Source organism: Natator depressus, chromosome 2, assembly GCF_965152275.1.
Source record: "Natator depressus isolate rNatDep1 chromosome 2, rNatDep2.hap1, whole genome shotgun sequence".
Classification (NCBI taxonomy): domain Eukaryota; kingdom Metazoa; phylum Chordata; order Testudines; family Cheloniidae; genus Natator; species Natator depressus.
The window spans coordinates 225,077,844-225,098,118 of NC_134235.1; the positions used below are offsets into that span (position 1 = coordinate 225,077,844).

The following is a 20,275-nucleotide window of genomic DNA, read 5'->3' on the forward strand; positions in this document are numbered from 1 at the left end:
TGTCAAATCTGTTTGTGACATGTTATCTTTTGGATTGAATGTATTAGCATCTTGCTGTAAGGAGAATGGCAGCCACTTACAGTATGTGACTTCCCATGACATTGCAAGAACACTATCATGTTATCTCCTCCTGCTCTACAAGATAACATGTGTCCCCAGTGTATGTATATTTTTAAGCTGTGAAGCTTCTGTCGTTAACGTTATCACTGAAGTATCCTGAAATAGAAAACTCCAGGCAGGTTGGATTGTGTTGGAGAATGGTTACCATAATAACCAAAAAAAACAATCTGTGCATGATAAGCAGATTCAGTGTTTAAAAATAAAGTTTAAATAGTATTCCAGTAGCTCCACAGGGATTTATTACATTTAATTCTATTCATTACTTTGAGATCTTCTTTGTCATTTAAAAATGTGTTCAGTCCAAGAATTTTATATCTAATAAACATTAATACATTTCAAATTACAATAATTCTTATCAATCTCAGCAGCCATATTTGAGGCATATACCATTCCTAAAATAAATTTACAAACTGGCCAAACTGTGTGTGGACTTATATTGCAGATGATGGCGTTTGTACATAAGGCCAGATATAATCTCAGTGCTAAGGGAGCTCAAAGAGTCCTTGATATCAGTGCAGAATACCTCTGTGAGCCCCTTTGGGGCAATGCTCTGTGCATGCCATGCCATGCCATGGGATTGTATCTTAAAGGCACTGCCTACTTCCATTTTTTCTGAAACAACTCTGCATCCGCAACTGTGGTGAAGGAGAAAGGAGGCTATAAGCGAGAATGATTTGCAACATGGTCACTAGCGAGGACTGCTACAATAGGGGGCAAATTATGTACAACATAATGGCTGCAGTTTAACTCTGATCTGCACCTCTTAACATGCTGTGTGAGTTTGCTGAGGAGTGGAAGGCAGGCTGTCTTGAATGACAGAAAAATAATGCAGAAAAGAAGAAAAAGGGGGAAAATATTGTTGTAGTGGAGCAACAGGTGACAAGTGAAACACAGTTTCCAGGGCCTGCATTTTCCTATCGAAACTGCTATAGCAAAATTACATCATATCACACTCAGGCGACGATTCCCAGCTTGCAAAGCCACTCGCCCTCGCTCTTATCGAGCTAGCATGCTAAAAAAGGCGGCATAGTTGTGGTAGCACAGGAATTGGCAGCGGTGGCATGGACTAGCCACCCCAAATACAAATCCACCTGAACACCCTGGGTACATATAACACCGAAAGACCCCGGTTGTTGGCGGGCAGGATTGAACCTGGGATCTCTGGAGCTTAGTTTATGAGTCTCTATTGCATGAGCTAAGAGCCACATGGCTGTTAGTGAAGGTTGTAGCAGACTCATTAATCTCTAAGTGATCTTGGTGCCACTCGAGGGGACAGAACATACTCAGGGCAGCTTGCCCATGCTGCTGCTGCCGCCTGTGCTACCATGGCTACATTATTTTTAGCAAGCTGGGAATCGCACCCCTAGCTTGCAGGGTAGACGTAGCCTCAGTTGATACGGAATTAGTAACAAAGAAATATATTTACATAAAGTATAATTTTGAAGCAAGTTTATATTTTTCACTCAGTTTTTAACCTTATTCATTAGTATAGACTTGTATGGCAATGCCAAAAGCCTATTATTAGATATATTTTAATCTCAAGTGCATGGGAATTTGTTCTTATTAAAAAAAAGAATATTAGTCCTAAAGTTCATTGTTCTCTCATGTAGAAGTTTCCTTTATTTCTTCCTGTAATGCAGTCTTATAGAGCTTTCAGTGGTTCTGCAGTTGCGGTAGCAGTGAAAGTGATATTGAATAGAGACTCCGGGTAAGCTTCATAGAAAAAAGGTTTTGAGCCCCGATATTTGTTCTGATCTGTTTAGTCAGGAGTTTACAATTTGCTGATTTAAAAAAAATTAAATGTATTTGCAATCAATTTTATCTGTCCAAATAATAGAGAGAAATTCCAGGGTTTCGGTGACAGTGGTGTTGATGAGTTGGTTGGAGGTGGTTGAGTGGGGAAGGCAGGTCATCCACAAGGGAAATCTTGGGCTCCTCAGATTCCCATTTTGGGGTGAGATAAGTTCTCATGAGTTCTCTATTGCAGGTAAATGAAAAGTCGTCAAATCATAAATAATGTTGCTGAAGTTCTGTTCTTAGGAGACGTAAGAGATGTTTACAGGAAACCAATTTTGTTGCTAACTACACAAGTGAGAGTTACGAACTGTTGACATTCTTCACTAACTTGAATCTGGTTTAGGTACTAGAGCTTCAATTGCTTTCCATTCAAGTTCCTGTAGGAAAAAATAGCATGTGCTGTTGAATACAAGTTGAGTGCTTCATGTTTATTGAGCAGCGTCTGTTTAGTCTATTAACCTTGACAGCCATGTCAGCGATTTTTCAATTTGTTTTTCCCAAAGGCACTATGTTGCAATATTATGATATACAAAGTTATTTATATTGTAGGGAATTCATAGCCATGCTACATAGACATTGGCCAGGGCTTAAATACCAGGTCCTTCTGCTAATCCAGCTACATTATTAGATCATTTGGAAAGTCAACATGAGGCAGGGAATGGAGATTGGTACACATGGCATAACTTTAGAAATGACAGCCTGGGTTTTGAGCCAAATATTTTTAATAGCATTTGACATTTTTTTATGTTATGAAGGGAACAAAATCTACAGGAACATACAGAGGAGACAAAGGTAGTGAATTTGTGCACATATGGAAGTGGGGAATGTTCTTCAGCTGTTCATGGATTTTTGTTCTCTAGAAGTGCCATTGGCAACCAACCTTTAATTAAGTTACTGTCCTTGTCCCAGTCCTATTATCCTTGTCCAGCGAGTCCCAGTTCTCCCCTCACAACCCAGCTCCTTATCAGAGCTATCTCCTTTTCCTTATTCCCCCCCACATTGGTACCTCCAATCTCCTTGTCCAGGCAGTCCCTGTCTTCTCCTCCTCCCTCCCGCTCCTTGTCTAATCTAAGTTTCTCCTCTTTTTTCCCCCAAGCGAATGGGCTTCTCGTCTCCCACCAATGTTTCCCTCACCAGCACACACCCTCACCAGATCTCCTTGCCCGCCCAGGCTGCCAGTCCCAGTTTCGCAACCTCCTCATCCATCTTTGGTCCCAGTTTCATCAGACTCCTTGTCCCTTTCCCTCTCTCCAGTCTGGCTTTGGTCCTCTCTGTATTCAAATGAGATGGCTTCCTCTTCCAGGCTGCCCGGACTTTAGCAGGGAGGTCTCTGAGAGCAGAGGAGGGGAAGTTCTCTGCTCTTAGTTCTGGTACCCTGCCCCACCCCAATACAGAGCTGCTGGGAGTCTGGCTTTGTCCCTATAGACCTGGAGTGGGCATCCTGAGTTGCTCTGTGGGGATGGTGCATGTGCAGTCTGGTCAGCACAAGGAGCTGTGAGAAGCTCAAGCATGCTCAGTGAGGATAGACTCTTCTGAGGTTCAGCTCTAGTAAGTCTCTACTGAACATGTGTGAATATGACACACTTTTCAAACTCAGGGTCTGTCCTTCGAAGGCACAGGATTCTTTATTACTTCAGATAGTACAAACACCTGCAATGCACAGTGCAGAGTGATTCGGGGGTCTGTTTGAAACAGGGTTCCACCTGAAATGTCTCAAACAATTAAACACTGATGGACAATTAGATTCCATAGCCCAATAACAGAAAGCCATGTGGCAGACATTTTTCTTCTCCTTTACAGTACTTAGTATCCAAGGCCTGGCCTAACATGGAGTAAAACAACAAACTGCGCCTGATTTTCTGTAACCCCATATTCCTAGTACTTTTAACCATTTTAAACGGGGCTCAAATTAAATTGCCTGTCTCCAGGGCACAAGTATTTCCTCTTTCAATAGTTACCCATTCACTACATAAATATACTTCAGGGGCCTCTGTGCATTCCCACTAGTGGCACAGACAGATAAAGGAAACTAATCTAAACAGGGGGCTAAGATCTGTCAAACAGAGGGCATGAGGTTCCTAGTGCTCTTTGCCTTGTGTGGGTAAGGGTTGCACTCCTTTATATGTACTCAGACATTGGCCATTGACATCAGTAGGTGGTATTTGTGGAACTCCAACAGATGCTGCTTTGGTCGGGGTTCTTGGATTTGACACCAGGGGGTGCCATATCCCACAAGTGTGAAAGTACAGAGGTGACTCTAAAGAACAAGAGTTACCAGTAAGCAGCCTGTATATCTCTTTTGTACTGTGCTTGTAAAGGATATTTAATAAGACTTAAAAAAAATAATTGCCCCCCCTTTTTTTTGGTATTAGCTACAGAATGATTTCAGTGGGCCAAACTCTGAAGTCCATATTCATTTGTTTCTCAGTTCTTACTCAGACAAACTGTAACTTTAATGAGTTTGCCTAATGAAAGTTTGTCTGAGTAAGAAGTGAATGCATGGCTTTAGGCCAATCCCAGTGCTGTAAATTGGGACACTTTCCCTTAATGTTGAGGCAATAGGTGTGATTTTCTGTTATGATGTGATGGCAGTTTGATAAAGATAAGTCACACTGTTCGTATTTCACTAGTAGACCACTGTAGAATCAACCTACATTTGAGTCATGAACTTTGAATGTAAGTAATAGAGACCACCCTAGTAAGGAAGAAACAGTGCTGGGGGGTGAATTTGGCTTTCATATACATTGATGTAGATCCCCTGAAGTCAACACAGGGCTGAATTTTGGCTAGCTCAGTTAGTTTGCAAATTGAAAAGTGTCTACTCTTCTTGATTTCTTGAAGTTAAATTGTTTCCTCTCAATAATATTTTGAGTGCTTCATCGGAGTCCAGTGTTTACTCCAAGAGTCTATACATGCTTACTGAAAACAAATCAATTAAGTGTCTGTTCGTAATAAAAGAAATAGAAATGGTACTTCATTGATATCACTGAGCTCTCTCTCATCACAATACGTCACTAGAGTTCTGGTTACTTTTCACTACACTCCTTTTGCAACCAATCAGTACAAGGCCAGCAACATGTGATTAAGAACAGAACCCTAAATGAATACCCCGGCTCACCCCCTGCATTGCTTTGCCTGTAGTAATGGATTAACCTAACACATCCTAGCTGCTGGCGCTGCTGCTGCTGCTTTTCTTTGTGGATTTTTTTTACTGGTGTAGCTTGCCAGACCATTTCCTTAACTGCTTACAGCAAGAGGGTTTGTTTTTGGCTCTGAGAACAATACTTAAAGAGCATTTTGGGCGTGGGAAACAAGTACTGGAACTCTATTCCAGCTGTAGAAGCTGTATCGCTTACACAGACACTAAAGATACGCTTCTCTCTTACTTTGGGACTTAATGGACATGTAAGATCCTGAAGGTGCAGATATGTATCTTTATGACAGTGAAGATTATGAAGTGGTAAGATGTTAATTAAATGTGCTTTTATTGAGTTGAGTGTCTTTCAAAAGTTAATATACAGCTTTGAATTTCTGATCAATGCCATTTTGTTTTTGTACTTGTATAAATTACTGTAATTTTATTCATAATTCTTCCATGGTCTAGCAGTTACAAAAATTAGATTTAGCATAAAAATTGAAATAGGTACAAATTGGTAGATTAAAATTAAATTGCCTTTATTTCTGTCATGTTGTGGTGATGTATGTTAGTACAACTATAAATATAGATTTGAATCCTCTGAATAATATGGGCCAAATTCAGCACTGTGCTCAACAGCACTGTACACATGAATAAGTGGAGCAGGATTTGGCCCATAGTATAACTCGATACAGCTCAACTGACTTCCAAGTATTTGTACCCACTTCCAGCAGGTCTGGATTTGGCTATATGTGTGTAGAAACACTGGAAAACAATTTTGTAGAAAACTTCAAAACATTTCAGTTTAATGCCTAAATCTACCTTCCAAACAGTTTATTTTAAAAATGGAATGAGATTTGGCACCCTTTCTGCTAAATCTTTGTGTGAAATAAAATCTAAATAAAGATGTAGTAAGACGAAATGGGGAGCAAAATGAAAAGAGTCTCTCCTATGTCATCTGCTACTTTTATGGGATAAGAAGTCTGCATATTTTACAGACTGAGGCCTTGATGCTGCATTGTATTCAGCATTGATGGACATCTGTACACCCACAGAACTCACGGCCGGATTGGATCAGGACTTAACAGGCTTTAGAGGAAGATGATACAACCAAAATCCTTTTAATAAAGAAAGCTATCCTACAGTACATCCAAATAAAGTTCTGCATTACAAGTGGCAGGGCAGATGCTTTGGTTTTGATTACTCAAGTTGCTTAAGTGTACTGTTCTTCTGAAGTCTGAAAGCTCCATTTATTGCGCTCTGGATACTTCCACAATCTCAAGGAATTAATTTGATTATTTAAAATGCATTGTTTTTCATTTTTCTTGATTCTAAGTAGATATGCTCTTTTTTTTGTGACAGTTATATTTTAATTTATTCAAGCATTACAGGAAGACAGATGAGAAGATCATTTAAAAGCAGTGCTTAACATATTGAACTGCTTTAAGTCACACAAAGATTCACAAACTCTAACAAAATAGACTGAAAAGAACTTGTAGCAGACAAATCAGTTACAGAAGAAGCCAGTGTTCCACAGTTTGAAGTAATATTGTGCTCAGTTATAACTAGATTGGGCACAATTCAATTTTTTTTTTTGTAATTTTGATGGGTAATATTGAATGTTTATTTTTAAACATTTTCAATTTTTATCTATATAAAGTTTCACAGTTACTGGAAATTATGGGGGGGGGGTGAAGTCAGACAATGACATCGGACATTACATTTTGTGTCAAAACAGGCAAAATAAATATTCTTACATCAAACTCTAAAGCAACATTTTTCTTATTTTGCCTATCAGTAAACTTTGATTGTAAATGGAAATATTGTTCCATCAGTTTGTGGGTACTTGGGGAAATCAACGTTTACCAGTATGTACCAAAAAAATCTAATCCTTCCAAGCCTAGTTATAGCATGCAGTATTCTTGGCTAAATTGTTAGTTTTACAAATGATTTTGGAAAGTTGCAGCATTTAATTTTAGTCGTTATGTTATTGATCCATTAGTAACTAGAAAATTGAACAAATAACCTCTAGTGCTAGTTGTAAGACATTAGAGGGACTGACTTTCCACTCTCTTGCATTTTGTGTAGTCCTTTATAGTACAAAGTGGGTACAACATGCTATGATTTTGGTAGCATTTTACACCCTTTTTGTACTCTCTTTGTACAAGTGTAAATTACTATACAAGGTGCCAGGTAGTGGAGAATGAGGCCCAAAATGAATGAGCCATTTTCTGGGTATACTGAAAGGACAGGAGACATTTGACATGGTTTTAATCAGGCTGCAACTTTGTTATTAGATATCTGGGTTTACAGAGCAGGTAACCCCATGTTCGTTCAATAACTTTCCAGAGGGCTTCCACCAGCCCCCCCTCTTTTTACAACCAGGTCCCCCAGTCAATCCACTGCTGGGACTTTACCATCCACTCTTCCACGTAGGAGAGTTAAGGTGGGCTATAAGAAAGGAAGGTTGGCTCCCTGCCATACCAATCATAAGAGCCTCAAGCCCCAAAATGCACACCACATTCCGTGCCTTTAACCAACACCTCCTTTTTAAGTCCTTTACCAGGCCATTTATCCGGTCACAGTATACCTTTTCTATGGGGTACCTGCACAGGACATCCGCTCCACACTTATAATGACATATAGCCTAACTCCCTTCATGCCACATGTCAACAAAGCCTTCCCCGAACCTGCTGTAGGAAAGGTGAAAAAACCTCAACTCTACCTAGGCCAATCTGGGGGTAAGGGAAAAATTCTTTCCCAGCCCCGCTAAAAAGGGGTGGCTAGTGCAATGCCCACAGCAGGTCTAAACCAAACCTAAAGAGGGTGGGTGGGTGGGTGGGTAGGTGGGTGCTGCCTCAGCTGGCTCCATGTGAAATGGGGTTTCACCACATGGGCTGCCCCTTTTAAACTCTTCCGTCCCTTTTAAATGCTCTCGGATTTCACAAGATGAATCAGTGTCACCCCTCGTCCCCTTTTGCAGCAGTTTGACCTCTCTCCTCCCCCCGCCATAAAACACTGTTCCCTTCATTCAGCCACACAGACAAATTGCCACCTTCCCCCAACCTCCGCTTAAAGGTGCGGTGCCGTTGTGGTCATTGTAAGGGAATCCTGAGAATTTTCTTACTGTTAAGTAAGGATTTAGGAATACAGTTGAGATTTTGGACCCTAACTGAATGAAAGCCAAGTATCCTCTTTAGGTGTATGTAGGAGGATAAGGGGAGGGAAGGAAATCTATTCAATTCCCTGAGATTTGGCCAGGGAGAGAGATGAAAGTCATAAAAAGCAACTACATTTCAATATTTACAGTGGGGTATTGCTTGAAGGAAGCTTGAAATGTTACAGAAATAGTAGATTGCTATTACCCTCAGAGATTTGTTGTGGATAAGTGAGCAAGCTCATGTCTGAAAGATTGAGTTCTTCAATTCCAGAACCTAAGTTACAAATTGTTGCTGAGTTTACATGGGCAAACATATTTTTGACAAACTTATATGACTCATAGACTTTAAGTTCAGAAGGGACCATTATGTTAACCTAGTCTGACCTCCTGCGCAATGCAGGCCACAGAATCTCACCCACCCACTCCTGCAATAAACCACTCACCTATGGCTGAGCTATTGAAGTCCTCAAATCATGGTTTAAAGACTTTAAGGTACAGAGAATCCTCCAGCAAGTGACCCATGCCCCGCGCTGCAGGGGAAGGCGAAAAACCCCCAGGGCCTCTGCCAATCTGCCCTGGAGGAAAATTCCTTCCTGACCCCAAATATGGAGATCAGCTAAACCCTGGGCAAGATTCACCAGTCAGATACCCAGGAAAGAATTCTCTGTAGTAACTCAGATCCCACCCCATCTAACATCCCATCACAGGCCATTGGGCCTATTTACCACTAATAGTCCAAGATCAATTAATTGCCAAAATCATGTTATCCCATCATATCATCTCCTCCATGAATTTATCAAGGTTAATCTTCAAGCCAGATAGGTCTTTTGCCCCCACTGCTTCCCTTGGAAGGCTGTTCCAGAACTTCACTTCTTTGATGGTTAGAAACCTTCATCTAATTTCAAGTCTAAACTTCCTGATGGCCAGTTTATATCCATTTGTTCTTGTGTCCACATTGGTACTGAGCTTAAATAATTCCTCTCCCTTCCTGGTATTTATCCCTCTTATATATTTATAGAGAGCAATCATATCTCCCCTCAGCCTTCTTTTAGTTAGGCTAAACAAGCCAAGCGCCTTGAGTCTCCTTTCATAAGACAGGTTTTCCATTTCTCGGATCAGATTTATGCAGAACTATAAATTTAAAATTATTTCATGCATGACTTTATCATTCCAGTGGTATTTAGGCAGAACTCCTAATTGGTTCTGACTTTGTAATTGTGTGTTTTTCTTAAAAATCATGAAGTAATTGGACATTGCACACAGCAAATTTCTAGAACATGATGTACTGATTCAGGATTCTTAATAGGCAAGTGAGTATCTAGTTTTCTGTATGAATCTGTAATTTATGAAGCCATATGTTCTGCATTGAGGAAAAGACAGTTATATTGTCATCCCACACAAACAATTACCTATGAGTCGTTACACAACAAAGTATAGCCAAAAATGTGACACACAGAATCTGTAGATTTTCTTTTAAGTTTGGTGTTTATTTCAAATAATGTTAAAACGTGAGTCTGAGGTATTCCGGTAGTACATGTAAAATTTTATTCTAACATACAAGACCTGAGATTAATGATAAAATTAAAGACAACAAGATTGAAAACATTAAGAACATAAGAATGGCCATACTGGGTCAGACCAAAGGTCTGTGTAGCCCAGTATCCTGTCTTCCGACAGTGGCCAATGCCAGGTGCCCCAGAGGGAATGAACAGGTAATCATCCAGTGATCCATTCCCTGTCGCTCATTCCCAGCTTCTGGCAAACAGAGGATAGGGACACCATCCCTGCCCATCCTGGCTCATAGCCATTGATGGAGTGATCCTCCATGAATTTATCTAGTTCTTTTTTGAACGCTGTTATAGTCTTGGCCTTCACAACATCCTCTGGCAAGAAGTTCCACAGGTTGACTGTGCGTTGTGTGAAGAAATACTTCCTTTTGTTTGTTTTAAACCTGCTTAGTGTAGCTGAATTTGAGTAAAAAATTTTCAGTAAAATGAAGTTTGTATAGCTTTTATAATGTATCTTTAAGATAAATTTACATGAAATTACCATAGATAAATGTGTTCTGTCTGTTCTTACAGAAATGGAAACTTCTGGGGTGAAATTCTGATTCCAATGGCAAAACTCACATCAACTTTAATGTGGCAGGATTTCACCCCTGTAATTCTATTCTTTCCCTTAGAACAGGAGCTCTATTCTTTCCCTATATATTATTAAAATCTCAGTCTTTTTCAATCTCTTTCCCGTCTCTTTCAGGATGACTTTCTCTTTTTCCCGTTTCCCTCAACTTTTCTTGGAGCTCTACTTGTTTAATCTATGCAGAATAAGTCTCAGATACCTGACAGGAGATTGTTCTTTCTGTTGTGAGCCGACATGCTTTTGTGGCTAGAAGGACAGAATATTGCTCGAGGATCAATTTCAAAAGATAAACTAGGGGACTATGACTACTCTCACTATTCAGGAAAATTTAATTTATCGCCTCATGCCACACTTGACAAATGATACATTGTTAAAATCCTCAATAACACTGTGCGAGCATTCATTCCTCACTTGAGTTGCTCAAATAAATTTGTTAGTCTCTGAGGTGCCACAAGTAAATCCACTTTTTGGGAGATTATTGCATAGGCTAAAGGATCTCACTCTCAGGAAGATACACGTGATATTCAGTATAATTTTTCCCTTTCTTAGTTTCATCCCATTACTAGATACATTTGCTAACTATTTCCTCTCCCTTCTTGGTGTTTACAATCTTCAAATGTCTGTAGCCATCTTTGAACTCTCTTTTTAAAATAATTCCTCAAATTGTTGAAATTATTCTAGATTTACACTGGCATATCTGACAGTAGAATTTGTCCGTCTTATTTTTGTTCAAATTGTCCTTAAAAGGAATAGTACAGACATCTTTATCATTTCAGTGTTAACTTTGATTCATGTATTCAAAATTGTATTTTATGGGGCATGTTAGCTTTAGTCATATTTTTCCCAAGGTCAGTGTATGTGTTATCTGCTTTGTAAATTCAGATTTTGTAATTTACAACTCTCCTGAGACAGGTTTAACTGTAGTCTCCATAGTTTTCAAAACCCTTCTAACTTATCTGTATTAATAAGTTGGCCTGATTTTGTTTGAAGATAGATTCTTTCTTTTTTCCAGACTCTTCAAATCTCCACAATTTGCACATATTCCTCTTATATGTCAGAAAGTTTCTCACACAACAGCAAGTAAACAATGCTGATGGATCCCAATTTCATGTTCTTTAAGCCACACTGGAGAAGTTGCTATTACCTTCTTTTTTTACTTCTTTTTTTTTGGTGGAAATGTATGAAAATCTACCCAATGCATTTCAAAACCGATCCTAAAATAAGAATTTGGATGTCACAATTTTCAGCAGTCGAATTATATGCCACTTTAAAATCCCTACTTTTTGAGCCCCCTTAATTATCCAGCAGTACAAATGACAAGAAAGTAATAATTCCATTCTCACTTTGCTGAGATGTGACAATTTATAGGGCATATTTTGCCATGAGGAAAGGAAGATTCACATCTCTCTCTTTTTTGCTATTGAAGAAGTCTAGAGGTCAGATATTGTAGCACTTGATACATTTTAATTCTCATCTTGAGTCAACCTCTAATAAAAATTAATAAGTTAAGTGAAAACAGGGCAAAGAGGTTAGAAATAACCAAGTCTAAAAATGGAAAATACAGAGAAAAGAACTCTGTCCACCCCTCTGTTCATCAGAGGTAATCTGTCATTATCATGCAGATTTAAAAAAAACTGTAAATCAACTGAATTAGAATTCAGGATTGTTCCTTTAGCCTAATAAATGAGCCTGCTCATTTGGATTGCAGGTTTCATTTTCATAGCAGAAATCTGTTTATTACCTGAGGCAGAAATCTATAAATGTCTAAGCTTGAAATTTTGGAATGACTTTTCAGTGTTCATCTTATTGTATAACCTAAGGCAATGGCCTCTAATACTATGTTATATGATGCAGCTGAAAATAGATGTGTGGAATAAGTAAAGGACACATGAATGTAATTTGAATGGCAGAGCATGGTCCAGTGAATTAAGCATAGAATTGGGAGCCAGGAGCATCAGAGTTAAAATCCTATCTTTACTACTGAATGACTGTGTGGTCTTAGACAAGTCACTTACACACTCTGTGCACTTCCACATCTGTAAAATGGGGGTGGTATTTGGTTATCTCTGATAGGATGTGAGATTTAATTAGTTAATGGAAATACAAATCTGTATACACAGCAAGTGCTGAATACTATTGTTTGGAAGCTGGGTTTTCTCCAAAAAAAAGTTTTATAAGTTTTTGGGATATGTACAAAGTGAGATGTATTGAGTATACAAAACAGGATGTATTGAGCAAAGGGACTGTGTTTGAAAGAGAGATAGATTCTAACATGTGGAGATGATTCTATAGAGAAGTGACTCCTACACCCATGGCAATTCCTTGCGCTATCTAACATGGCATCCAAGTACTTGATTGCACCCTGTCCATTCCTGCTGCCATTGGACAAAAGTGGGGGAGGGAGCGTGATGGGCCAAATGACTGGCTCTCTTCTGCCAGGGTTGTGGGCTGCTTCTCTTTGCTGCTGTTTTTTTCCCATATGACAACAGGTTGTGTGGTTGTTTTCCACCTTTCATCTGATATCCAGAGGTCTTGTTTGGGGATTTAAATTACGCTTATTGCGGTATTGTTGTGGTTGGTGTATTAAAATTGGTCCAATGCAAGGTCATTGTAACTCAATTGTCTCTTTGGGCATGGGCCTACAAGTCACATGTTTCAGTTTCCCGTCATCTCATCTCTCCTACCTTAGGCGTGGAAGCAACAAGTTGGGTCTCTGGCTTCCAGCTAGGGTACCTATGCAGGCCTGTGGGCATAGCAGGGGCAATGCCCATATACCTGCTTTCACGTTTGTGGAATTCAGGGCCATTGATGCCCAGATGAAATCCACATTGTAACAGCCCTACAGGGTAGTTGAGGGGAATGGTTCCCATTGCTTAAGGGTTTTAATACAGTTTCAGCCTCTGCATTTAAGTGTACTATGGCTGTATGCATCTAATTTATTTCTGTGACCACATAAACAAGCATTTATAGAGGATCTCATTTTATTCCAAAACAAAATGGGCCAGTTTCTTCTACCTTCATCCAGCTCTAAGCTGTGGACGCCCAAATGTCTACACTCAAAACTCCCACTGACATCAATAGATTTTTAAGCTCTGGTAAGGTTTATATGAGTAGGTCCAGTATATTTCTTCCAAAACAGCCTCTGAACCTAAGCAAGAAGTGTCCTAAACTTGATATCAATCAAAAATATAATGTCAGTAAACTGATATATAAATACGAATTCTTAAGCTAGGTCACAGAGCCCTTGCTCTGTAAAGTAACTTTCCAGCTCTGGAATTTCCTGAAAACAGACTGTAATTCTACTTTTCACTGAAATGAGAAATGACACTAAACTAGGAGGAGAGGTAGATACGCTGGAGGGTAGGGATAGGACACAGAGGGACCTAGACAAATTAGAGGATTGAGCCAAAAGAAATCTGATGAGGTTGAACAAGGACAAGTGCAGAGTCCTGCACTTAGGACGGAAGAATCCCATGCACCGTTACAGACTAGGGACCGAATGGCTCGGCAGCAGTTCTGCAGAAAAGGACCTAGGGGTTACAGTGGACGAGAAGCTGGATATGAGTCAACAGAGTGCCGTTGTTGCCAAGAAGGCCAATGGCATTTTGGGATGTATAAGTAAGGGCATTGCCAGCAGATTGAGGGACGTGATCGTTCCCCTCTATTCGACATTGGTGAGGCCTCATCTGGAGTACTGTGTCCAGTTTTGGGCCCCACACTACAAGAAGGATGTGGAAAAATTGGAAAGAGTCCAGCGGAGGGCAACAAAAATGATTAGGGGACTGGAACGCATGACTTATGAGGAGAGGCTGAGGGAACTGGGATTGTTTAGTCTGCGGAAGAGAAGAATGAGGGGGGAATTTGATAGCTGCTTTCAACTACCTGAAAGGGGGCTCCAAAGAGGATGGATCTAGACTGTTCTCAGTGGTAGCTGATGACAGAACAAGGAGTAATGGTCTCAAGTTGCAGTGGGGGAGGTTTAGGTTGGATATTAGGAAAAACTTTTTCACTAGGAGGGTGGTGAAACACTGGAATGCGTTACCTAGGGAGGTGGTGGAATCTCCTTCCTTAGATATTTTTAAGGTCAGGCTTGACAAAGCCCTGGCTTGGATGATTTAGTTGGGGATTGGTCCTGCTTTGAGCAGGGGGTTGGACTAGATGACCTCCTGAGGTCCCTTCCAACCCTGATATTCTATGATTCTATGAGAATATTCTAGAATCCTCTTAGGTGACTAAGGGCCATGTCATCCCACTGCATCCCAATGGAAAACCAGGGATAAAGAACAAACTTCACTGAGAACTCTGCTGTTCACCTCACAAAGATTCCTTTGAATTGTTCTGGGTCAAGATTTACCTACCAACAGAGCAGGTAGGGGGTTTGGCTGTCTGAACCTGTGGATATCCCAAGACCTAGGTGGAAATCCAGCACATCCTGAAGTATCAGCAAAAGCCCAGTGCCTCTGTTTTGCTCCCTAACCCTGCTCTACATTACCTGGATTATCCTCAGGATTTATGCTGCTACATCCTTTCAGCCAGTGGCTCCTCCAGAACATTCTTTAGGGGGCTTCCTGAGGTAATAAAGATGCAAAGTTAGACACAGGTTAGATATCTCTGACACAGTTATGGGAAAGATGCCGGGGGAAGGACGTACCTTTAGGGAATATACATTTTTAATATAAATACATCAAGATTTCCCATTTGGGTATACCTGCGCCAGTATAATTCAATGGAGCTACTCCTGATTTACAACAAATTAAGAAGATATTCTGGCCCATTTTTCTGTGTATTAGTTATCTTCTTTTTAGGAGATGTGTGAGAATTATTTTGTCACCAGTTGTTTTCAACCATTTCCCCCCACTGCACTGACCCCTCCCCAGGAAGCACCCACTGTTCTCACCCTGTATACTTTTTCTAATTAAAAGAAAAAAGGTGGTGCGTCCGCACTTTGGCTGTGGAAGGTTTTCTTCACAACAATAAGATCTACAGGCTTTATTTTTAAAAAAGAAAAACAAGCTTTGAAGAACACTTGAGAGGTATATCTCTGCACTCCCCTTTTCACCCCACCTCTCCAGCTAGTTCACTGAATCCCATACCATCCTCTGGTTCGGGAAACAATGATCTAGAGAAATCAGCATAGGATTAGGAGTCAGGAACTCTTGGATATTAATTCTACCTATATCAATGACTATCTGTGTGGCCTTGCAAAAATCATTTGATCTCTGTTTCTGTTTCTCCATCTGAAAAAAAATTTAATAAACTACCTGACAGGCTGAGATGATTAATCAGTAAAATACTTTGAACTCGTTAAGTGCTATAAGAAGATGTCTGTTGCTTAAACCAGGGATCTAATGGTAGAACTACCCTTGTGAATTTTTTCCTTCTACTTCATGACTTTGACCCAGAATTTGTCAATAATTAGATGTTAGATACTTAATCAGGTACATGTGTGGATTTTATTATCCTATACAATACATTATACACAGATGGGAGGGGGGATATTTTTTCCTTAAGAAACCTTACATGCCACAATCATATAACATTTTCAGTGACATAAAAAATCATCATGCCATATATCTGATCTTACAAAGAATAAAATACTTCTATCTGGTGCACATGCCAGTATTCTCTTTAATAGGTAAGGTTCTGTTTTACAAGGGCGCAAAAAAAAGAAAAATAAAAAAACAACAACCCAGAACCAGTTTGCAATGTCCTGTATCTTTGTGAGTCAAGTCAAGTTATCTTGGTCAAAACCAAAGGTGGTTGGGCTCTACATAATAATAAGTTTGCTTTAGAAAATACAGTGGTATTCAAGATGAGTATGAAAAAGAGTATGTTTGGATCTGATTGGGTAGACTTTACGTGTTTTTGAAATTATATCATTTGCTCACTTATTAAAACAGAGAAATGTATGGTTTGATCAGGTGGGCAATTGTAACCCATGTGCCTAATAGGGAAATATCTCTTTAAGACCCATTGTGGGGAGGTAGGAGTGCACTGTGTCTGGGTCATTGTTGCTAGGCAGATTAAGCATTCCACATCCAGAAGCTTCTGGAATTCGGTGTGTAGTTCTGGGTCTGCTCCAATAGGTTTCCTGTTGCTGGAGTCAGATTTCAAGAGGGCAAGCAGACAGGGCAGCTGCTTTGCAGAGGACCATGTGTCCTGTGTGAGTTGGGAGAAGCTGAGCCCAGAAGCGGAAAGCAGGCTGTTGTCCCTAACTCTAAAGCATTTTGTAGCAGGGTTTTCTTTAAATTGATACACTTAACTGAGTGGTTGGTTAATCAGTTAGCTGACTGGCTAGCAGTGATTTCAGCAGAGGAAGAGTCTGCATGGATTCCAGCTGAAAATTCCTACAAGCGAGTGGAGGGAAAATGTTGTTTTAGACTCAGCAGACTGTATAGATTTGGTGATCAAAGACTCTAACTGAGACTTCGGTGAACAAAACCTAAGCTTTTGGGAATTTTCAGTTTCTTCTCACTGTATTTTTGTAGGGACTGAACTGTTCAGATTTTAGTTCTTTTTTTTATTTATGTTTATGTATAACTGTGAAGATAATGTCTGTGGATTATAAAATAGCCATGTCATTCTGTAAAAATTAGATTATTATTTGTTTCATCATAAGTTTTTATAAAGTTATTTAATTAACTTCATTTCTTTAGTTTCTTTTGGGACTTGAATGTGGGGCGGTTGACCCTGTGCAATCCTTCCTGAAAATCATTAGATTTCCTGAACTCTGGGTCTCCAGCTACTTTTATGGGAGTTGGGGTTTTTATAGGCACTGAAGATGGGAAATGAAGTGCCCTGTAGCCCACCCAAAGGTTACAAATTGGCGCCGAAACAGACAGGGACTTCAGGATTGCTCAGACCTCACCTCTGAATTCTTTTGAGGAATATTGCAGTTAGTTATAAAATAATGTGGTGTTATTGAATATAATTGAATTTGTGCACTATATTAACATTATTAAGATAATGGAAACTTGCACACAGTTAGGGTTAGATCCCTATAGGACCATTTTGGTCACTGATGTGCCTCCTGTTGATAGTACAGCAGAAATTAAGAGGGCTGTTGGAATCTTTGGTCATGTGACTAATATGAGGCGGGTGAAGGGAGAATGAAAAGATACGATTCTCTGTGAATTTGAAGACTGTTTCTGTGATGCATATAGGAAGGAAATGTGTGTTGCAGAAGCCAGGGCAGAAATGGGATGTGACTCCTATCCATTTTGAAGTTTTGCCATTTATACCCACTAGTTCTGTGCCCAGAGTACCCCAGTGCAGGAATTAGGGATATTTTGTGTATTCTGACAGAGGGTTCAAGACTGAGACACAGGCTGTGGTTACACCTGTGAGTGATAGACAGACCAGGTGGTTAACAGATGCTACACCAGTTATAGACCGCGGTCCAGTAGAAGCCTCTACTCCTGCTATGACATGCAACATCTTTTGTTAGAGAGAGTGCTGAAATCTGCCAATGTAACTGTGACTGATGTGAAATTTAAACTGAAATGTTTTTCAGGTAATTCACCCAGACCCAATGGAGAAGTAGATTATCTTACTTGGTGAGCACAAGCCAAAGAGATGATGGGAGACAGTGAGATTTCTGACAAAGTCAAAAGAAGGAAGATGATTAAAAGTTTATTACCCCCAGCATTGAAGGTGGCCTTAGGAGCTGGTAGCAAGGCATCCACTGGAGAATACTTTGAGATTTTAGAGAAGGCATATGGAAGTGTCATAAACACATCTGAGCTTAAGGCTCAATTTTCTGAAACTCACCAACACACTAGAGAACCACCTTCTGCATACCTGACTAGACTACACACATTAGCCCAAGAAATTTTGGAGGCTGGTGCGCTAAAGATACTGAATTGGACACTTATATACCAGATCAGTTTTTCCATGGTTGTTGGCATAGATCCTTATTAAATACACTCTTTTAAAAGGGATTAATTGTAGTGGTAGAAAAAAGAGTGTCTCTTATGCCACACTCCTTTTTGAGGTGAGATCCATTGAAAGGGAGCACTCTGATAAAAGAGAAAACTTCAACAAGAACTAGAAGAAAAAGGAAGGCCATTGAGTAGGAGTAACTTGCAGTTGATAAAGGCATATGAAAATACTCCCAGCGCGCATGAAGAAGTCACTGCAGTAGACTGGAAGGAGAAATACCTGCAGGCTGAGCAGCAGTTGGTAGGACTGCAGTTGCCCCAGCCAAGTTCTGAAACACCCATTTCAGATACACGATTTCCTCAAAGACCCAAAGAATTTCATAAACAAGCAATACCAAGATTTAACAGAAGAAATCCTTTATATTTTAACTGTGGGCAAATAGGACATTTTCAGAATGAATGTCAGAATTTTCCTAACCCCAATTTAATACATCAGCAGCTGACTGGTAGGCATTCAAATCAGAGCAAGTTTGAGCTAGGAAGAAAAGAAACTAACAACTCTCAGAGCAGGGCTGCTAGTCAGTGGGTTCAGGAGACAGATGTTAATGAGTGTCAGTGACGCCATCTGGCAGTTAGTGGGACCTGGTTCTTGTCATGGCTATGTATACCTAGATGGAGTAAAGAGTACCTGCCTAATAGATACTGGTTCTCAAGTTACTTGCATATGTGAAACTTTCTATAATGAGCATTTATCTTATTGAAAGTTACAGTCAGTTGGCAGTATATTTCAGATAGAAGGGGCAGAAGGGCAAATGGTTCCATACCTGGGATATATAACCTTGAAGATACGTATCAGAGGGGTAGCCATGTTAGTCTGGATCTGTAAAAGCGGCAAAGAATCCTGTGGCACCTTATAGATTAACAGACGTATTGGAGCATAAGCTTTCGTGGCTTATGCTCCAAAACGTCTTTTAGTCTATAAGGTGCCACAGGACTCTTTGCCTCTTGAAGATACGATTCCCAAAGTTTGTCTGTGGGACTAACAAACATCATGAGGTACTAGAATTGGTTTGTCCAGACCAATGTATAAATAAACAAGTGTCGGCATTACAAGTGGGAGCTCGTCCGGGATTTCAACTGGGAAGTCTCTGAAGCTCGGGACACAGCTTCCTCAGCTAGGGGAAGTATGTAACCCACACACCTCCTGGGTGTGGTGTTCTGCCCCATCTAGTGGCACCAAGACCACTTAGAGAGATTGAGTCTGCTCTACAGCCTTAGCTAAGAGGCAGCTGGCTTTTTGCTCATGCGGTAGAGGCTCATGTACTAAGCTCCCAAGGTCCGTGGTTCGATCCCACCTGCTGACGACCGGGGTCTGTCAGTGTTGCACAATGGCTAATGTCTTTTTAAGACAAATATTTCTATTCATGATTCACTAATTAGTTCCAAATTAATTCACAGTTTTAAGTGCAGTGCTAACAGCATCCTATTGCTGGGTGAACTGATTCAGTAAAATAGGAACCACCCTGAACTTTTGTGTAAAAAATATATTTGGTCAGTTTTCTCTGATTTTACCCTCTTCATTTTCAGTCACCTCTGACCAGGACTGAAAGCAAAACTGTGGAAAAGACCTTTATGAAGGCGCAAGTACAACTTAGATTTGGGGTTGCAGCTTCAACTTATAGTGCAGTTGTACCATGTGGGTTAAGGCCAGACAAGAATTGTGGATGAGAGAGCCCTTTTTCTGCAAATAAATAATGAGGAGCTAACTAGATGTCAAAATTCATTGTGACCTCTTCCATCACATTTGTCAAATCAATACCTTATATGGGTCACTCTAGGTTATTAGTAAATAATTGGATTCAAAATTTTTTAATTTACAGGAAAGGAGAATAAACCAAGCAACTTTTTTCTGATAGGGAATTTCTGAAACCAGTATATACTCAGAATATTTACTTTGTATCTTTTCTCATCTTGCCTTGGAATGGGATTTTTTGTTTGTTCCTTTGACTTTTTCTTACTCAAAGACAAGTGACTTAGTGATAG

At 40.0% G+C, this 20,275-nt stretch overlaps 1 protein-coding gene across 4 annotated transcripts in view; it reads left to right on the forward strand.

Annotated features, from left to right (window-relative positions):
* Positions 1-20,275, forward strand: part of CACNB2 (calcium voltage-gated channel auxiliary subunit beta 2) — a 387,411-nt gene that overhangs the window by 209,889 nt on the left and 157,247 nt on the right. Inside the window, exon 1 of one of the 4 annotated variants that reach the window (XM_074946030.1) lies at positions 5,064-5,377. The exons of the other annotated variants lie outside the window; for them this stretch is intronic. Within the exon in view, the coding sequence (XP_074802131.1) occupies positions 5,345-5,377 (33 nt within the window). The 5' untranslated portion in view covers positions 5,064-5,344. Of the gene's footprint in view, positions 1-5,063; positions 5,378-20,275 lie in introns of those variants that run through there. 4 annotated transcript variants of the gene reach the window in all.